This window comes from Petaurus breviceps, unplaced genomic scaffold (genome assembly GCF_028583685.1).
Source record: "Petaurus breviceps papuanus isolate PSGF00001 unplaced genomic scaffold, PetGlider_PUasm1.0 176, whole genome shotgun sequence".
Taxonomy (NCBI): Eukaryota; Metazoa; Chordata; class Mammalia; order Diprotodontia; family Petauridae; genus Petaurus; species Petaurus breviceps.
The window spans coordinates 14131821-14137835 of NW_027185771.1; the positions used below are offsets into that span (position 1 = coordinate 14131821).

Sequence of the window (6015 nt, forward strand, 5' to 3'; positions counted from 1 at the left end):
AAATATTCATAAAGCGCCACAGAAATGGGAATCACTGGGCTCCTGCTCCAAACCCTGCCCCTAACTCCCTGCATGGAAATCCATAAGTCCTTTAACCTCTGAGTTCTCCCATCCATCAAACAGAAAATCAGTAACTCACTCCTGTCCTGGCTAGCTCACTGTGGGGTGTTGGAGAGACTAGATTAGATCAATGGTATTCATCTACTTTGGAATGACTGATGGTCTCTAAGACCATCACCATCAACAGTTCCTGTTGGCTATTTCCAAGGAGTGTCTCCCCAATAGGTCCTATTACCCTGGGTCGGGGACAGAAGCCCAATTTCTGCAGACACTGGGGTGAGGGGTATGTCCCTCAGGACTCAGTGCATGGGGGCTGAATCCCCTCTGGGTCATCATCAGTCTCACACCTTGTCCAGATGGCTTCCTCCCCAATTCTCTCTGACTTGTTCAAGGCCCCACAGGAGGACTGAACTGATGACATTTACAAGGCAGCTCAAAAACAGGCTTCCTCTCTCTCTCTCTCTCTCTCTCTCTCTCCTCTCCTCTCCTCATTCCCTTCTCCCAATCTTCTCCCTCCTCTACTCCAAAGACCCACTGAAATAAAAGTCAAACATGGGAACAGATGGGCTCCCTGTGTAGCTGTAGCCACAGAGGCCACTGTGTGCCTGACACACCCAGACAGAGGACAGGACACCAAAGCAGGAACGTTTTTCTTCTTTTGGCTAAAAGCCTGCTACAGGTGCAGGGATGTTGTGATTAGGTCTGGGCTCTGCCCCCTCCCTCCCCACCCTGTCTGGGACAGGCATAAAGGGGACATCACATTCTGCCTCCTTCTAGAATTGCTTGTAGTTGGGTTTCCTCTCCCTAAAGACTAAGGGTCCCTTAAGGAAGGAAGATCTCCTTCCCAGCACCCAGCTGTGATTTTAATCATAAAATGTCAGGGCTCAGAGTTGGAGGGACCTCGGAGGGCATCTGGTCCGACTCATGCCTGAAACAGGCCTCCCTTCCACTCCATCCTGGAACAAATGTTCAGACAGAGGGGAGAGGGAGGCCAGGGCAAGCAAAGGGATGAGGACAGCTGCTTTGGAGGATAAAGTCGGGGAGCCTTGCTTTATCAAACTTTACCAGTCTGCTGTTTTGCTGCGGAGTTATTAGTATTACTTTTCTAACAGAAAAGGGCCTCACACACACCTTTCTGTTAATTGTACTCACATCTCAAAACTGGGAGTTGAGACCATGAAATAGCAAGGCTCCCACCACCCCTTGGTTAAAGTGCATCCTAAGAGAAACTTTAGTTTTTGGGGTGGGGGGATTAAAAGTTGAATTTCCAAGTCTATAGATATAATGACTGAGGGCTGAACAGCCTCTATGGGGCTGAGGCCTCCAGGCCAGCATTGCCACTAAGGTTCTGGAGTAGGACTGGAGACTGAGAGGTGGAGGAAGGGGGAGGCAGGGGACCCCACACTAGGCCTTCCTTACCTTATTCTCCAGCCTCTCTATCAGCTCAGCTAAGCGACTAATCTGTGCTTCCAGCCCCTCCTCCTTGGTGTCTGGAGAACCTGAGGGGGAAAAGCCGGAGAGTTCAGTGAGGGGCCCTGGGACCCTGGGGAGCCATGAAGGGTGGTACAGGGGCTGAGGAGCCAGCAGTGAGCTAAGGGTGAGTGGTCCCAGACCGGAGCTGGAGGCATCTCCCCAGACATGCCTCTGCAGGGACTGTCCCCCATGCCTGGAGGGAGGAGGCATGCCTCCTCTCTGCCCTGGCTTCTTTCTAGATTGGCCCAAATCCCGCCTCCTGCGGGAGGCCTATCCTAGTCACCCTCACCACTAGCACCTTCCCTTTGAGGCCTCCTTCCATCTACACAGCATACATCTTGCATGCACATACACGTCTCCATCAGAGTGTCAGCAAAGTGAGGGCAGGCCCTGTGCCTTATAGATACCCCCAATGCTTAGCACAGTGCTTGCATTCAGTTAGCACTTAATAGATGATTACTGACTAGCTAACATACAACCTCCTGAATTCTGGTGACTCCTACCCCTGACCTCCAAGTCTTGAGAACATTTTGTTTCAGGATTCTGTTCTAGGATGGATCTATCCTAATCGAGAGCTTTCCCAGGCCCCTTGAGTCCCCAAGCCTCTGGCCTCTACACCGAGGGTCCTGGGCTGAAGCCCTATCAATGTGACAATCCAGGTACCTCCCATAACAGAGTGGCCCTCCAGGGGGCCCTGAGCCAACACTCCCCTCCCCCCAGGTTCCACTCACCAGATGGAAAGCTCTTCCCTTGCTCAGTAGACGAGAGTCTGTGATTAGGGGTATAGCGGGGAGCTGGGTTGCCATACCATGTATCCGCCACACCTTGGCTGGGCTTGCTGGGGTTCTGTCTGTAGAGCAAGCACCCCATAAAAAATACATGGTTAGGGGTGTTATGTGGCACAGGGAATAGAGCACTGGCCCTGGAATCAGGAGGACCTGAATTCAAATCCAGACAGACACTTAACACATATTAGCCGTGAGACCTTGGGCAAGTCACTTAACCCTAACTGCCCTGCCTTCCCCTCTCCAAAAAGCTTTTAAAAAAATGCTGTGACTTCAGAGGAAGCATCAGATTACTGACACATGGGGCTGTTTCTACACTGGTCTCATCTTTTGAAGGCCAGGGGAGGGATTCAACACTGGTCTCCTATCACACACTGAGAGAGATTCAATTATCCAAGAGAAGATATGCCAGTCCCTCCCTTCAATAGAGGAGGCTCTGGGCTCCAGCTTCATCTAGCACATGGGTTCCCATTTCATTTGTCACATGGATTCTAGCTTCTCTATGCATCCTTGGAGCACTGAACCTGGTATCAGGAAGACCTGAGTTCAAATTCTGCTTCAGACATGTAGTAGCTATGTCACTCCGGGCTAGTCATTCAATGTCTCTGAAACTCAGTTTCCTTATCTATAAGACCTATATAGTACCTAGCTCATAGAATTATTAGGAGGAAATAAGATAATGTAGGTAAAGGCTCAATGTTCTCCATCCCTACTCAGCTCATATGATTATTATCATCCGGGCATACTGCCAAAGCTGATGGCCCCTCTCCCTTGCTGACACATTCCCACCATGGGCCCGTACCCTTCACGATCCTAACCCCTGTCTCCACCCCTTGATTTGGAAGGTGCAGGGGAGACAGTGAAAGGAAATGATCCTCTGTCCCCTGCTAAGTCCTGGGCTCAGTTCTGAGATGCCCAATCTCTCCCATTTCTTCACCCCCAGTCAGCTGGCTTGGGAGGTCTCTGGTCCAAGAAGAGGGTCAGAAGCAGTCTTCCTTAGGAAGCAGTTAAGGTCAGGGCTGGAGACAAGGTCAGGGCTGGAGACAAGGTCAGGGCTCCCCGCTCCCCACCCTCCAGAGATATTGGACTTGGGCAAGGTCAGACCTAAGGGATTCTGGTCCTTATTCCCTTTTCTACATGAAAACACAGGTGCACAATGAATTACCCACACATACATGAATACAGACACACTTCCTCGCATTAGACTCTGGGCTCCTTGAAAGCAGACACAGCTCTTCGTACTGTGCTGGGAACACAATGCTGCTCAGCCATTTTTCAGTCAGTTCCAACTCTTCCTGACCCCATTTACAATTTTCTTTTAAAAAATATTGCCATGGGCAGCCAGGTGGTGTAGTGAGTAAGAGCACTGGCCCCAGAGTCAGGAGACCTGGGATCAAATCCGGACTCAATACTTAGCACCCACCCAGAAATAACTGGCTGTGTAACCTTGAGCAAGTTACTTAACCCCAATTGCTTAAAAAAATATTGCCATTTCCTTTTCCAGCTCATTTTATAGAAGAGGAAACTGAGGCAAACAGGGTTGGGTGATCACACAGTTAGGAAGTTGTCTGAGACCACATTTGAACTCGGGTCCTCCTGACTTGAGGACCCAGTGCTCTATCCACCGTTCCACCTAGCTGACCTAGCTTTAGTAGTAGGTATGTAGTAGGTGCTTAATAAATGCTTAGCGACTTCAGATAGACAAGTATAGGAACCTGGTGTGCAGAGAGGTTCCCAGGTTTGTGCTGACATTTACATCACGCTTTAAAGTTTGCTAGCACTGTACATAACTAGGCTTATCTGAGCCCCACAAAACTGAGAGGTTGGTATAAGTAGGATCGCTGTTTTATAGATGAAAAGAATTGAGGGCTAGAGTGGGGAAATGATTTATCCAAGGTCACACAGCTAGTACTAAACAGCAGGGCTGGGACTTGAACTGAGTTTCCTGCTCAGAGTCTGGCCCTTTTCCCTCGGCCATCACTGCTCCTCTCTGTACATTAGAACAGTGATGGTACCTCTATAACCCTTGCAGATTTAAGGGAGGTAGGAGGAGTATGTCACTGATACCATTTTACAGAGAGGAAACTGAGGCTTAAACACAAATGGGGTCACAGAGAGTCGGATATGACTGAAAGAAGACTTAAAAACAAAACAAAACAAGGTTAAGTAACTTGCCCAAGGTCACATAGCTAGTAAGTGCTACAGGCAGGATTTGAACCCAGATCTCTTGGCTCAAGTCCTGCCATTCACCTATACTTGTACATGTGCTCATATAATACAATTATCAAGCACCGACTATATACACAGACCCGTGCAGAAGGGCTCCTCATTGTTTCCCTCACCGTATTTGGCTGGTCTGTTCCTCAATGGCCTCCACAGCACTCTCCACAGAGCTCAGCAGGGACTGGATCTGATTGGCTGTCTCCTTGAGAAGGAAGCGGGTCACAAACTGGTCCACATTGGATCCCCCCTCGTAGACCTGTGGCAGGAGGACAGTGGACAAAGGGAATGAGGAACACAAAGTGTGTGGGGGCATTTGGAGGTTGGGGAAGGCACAGGGGGTACAAGCAGCTAGGCAGCTGACACCTCGCTCCCACAATACCTCCCCCTACTCACCCCTGAAGAGTCAACACATTTGGGGGAGCAGGGGCGACCCATAAGAGATGATTCTGTTGGAACAGCTAATCAGCATTTCTGGTGCCCCAAACTCAACCTCCTTCTCCATCGCCTACTCCTCGGTGCTCCTTAGCCCAAGTCATTAAAGGCACCCTGGAATCCCTAGTCTTAGGGTTGAAGAAGACTGGGTTCAGTCTGTAGTTAGCACTTATTAAGTGCCTGCCTCAGTGGGGACCCAGTCGGACATTTCCAGTGGGGCAGCTCAGCTCATGCCCTCCTCTCCTCTCATCACATGGGATATCATGTCTTACCTGAGGGTGTTCTGCCCAAAGGAAGGGTACTTTGGTGGCCGAAATCTACCTAGATAACTGACTAGATTTCTTCTCAAAGACCAAGCCTTAAACCCAATTCACTCTGCATCTCATTGATTGGACAACAGTAGGTCCCTGTCCAAGCACCACTTAATGCTTATTTTGGGGGGCCCCTCCTGGCTCAGAGGGAATGTAAATAGCCACTGTTTCTCTTTTGGCCAGCAACCCTGAGAGTCTTGCCCTCCCAGTGTGATTTATGCATTTATTTATTTGATTAAAGGGGCCATCCCTTGACTCATTTCTCAAAGAGGTCTTTTCACTGAATGGGTGTTTCCTCACTCAAAGTGAGAACTTGAAAAGACCTTAGCTTACAAGGGCCAAGGTCTCCTATGCATCCTAAGCCTTCTCCAGTCTTCCTGATCTGTGTCTCGCCACTGGACCAGGTCGCTCTGGAGGAGAAAGTGCACAGCCCTGCCTCACTTAAATCCAATTCAATTGCAAGTCTTGTCATCATCTCCCTGTCATGGTTCTCTTCAAGAATGAAGGATGAACCACATAACGGTATGCCAGACACAGTGCTAAGCTCAGGGGATAGGAAGAAAGACATAAAATATTCTCTGCTCTTGAGGAACTCACAGTCTAATGGGTAGGAGAGCAGAGAGCAGGGCTTTAGGGACCATGCTGGTACCTACGTGTGAACATTCATCAATAGGAGAAGAGAAAGAGGGAGGGAGAGAGAGAGGAGAGAAACAGAGAGAGAGAGAGAGAGA

The 6015-nt window shown here is 49.4% G+C and overlaps 1 protein-coding gene across 1 annotated transcript in view; it reads right to left on the bottom strand.

The window, feature by feature from the left end:
* The window catches only part of NECAB2 (N-terminal EF-hand calcium binding protein 2), a 54104-nt gene that overhangs the window by 19863 nt on the left and 28226 nt on the right, over positions 1–6015 (bottom strand). Inside the window, exons 6-8 of the mRNA XM_069085661.1 lie at positions 4661–4797; positions 2265–2383; positions 1480–1559 (exon numbers count right to left, since the gene is read on the bottom strand). Coding sequence (XP_068941762.1) covers positions 1480–1559; positions 2265–2383; positions 4661–4797 — 336 coding nt within the window. The remainder of the gene's footprint in view (positions 1–1479; positions 1560–2264; positions 2384–4660; positions 4798–6015) is intronic.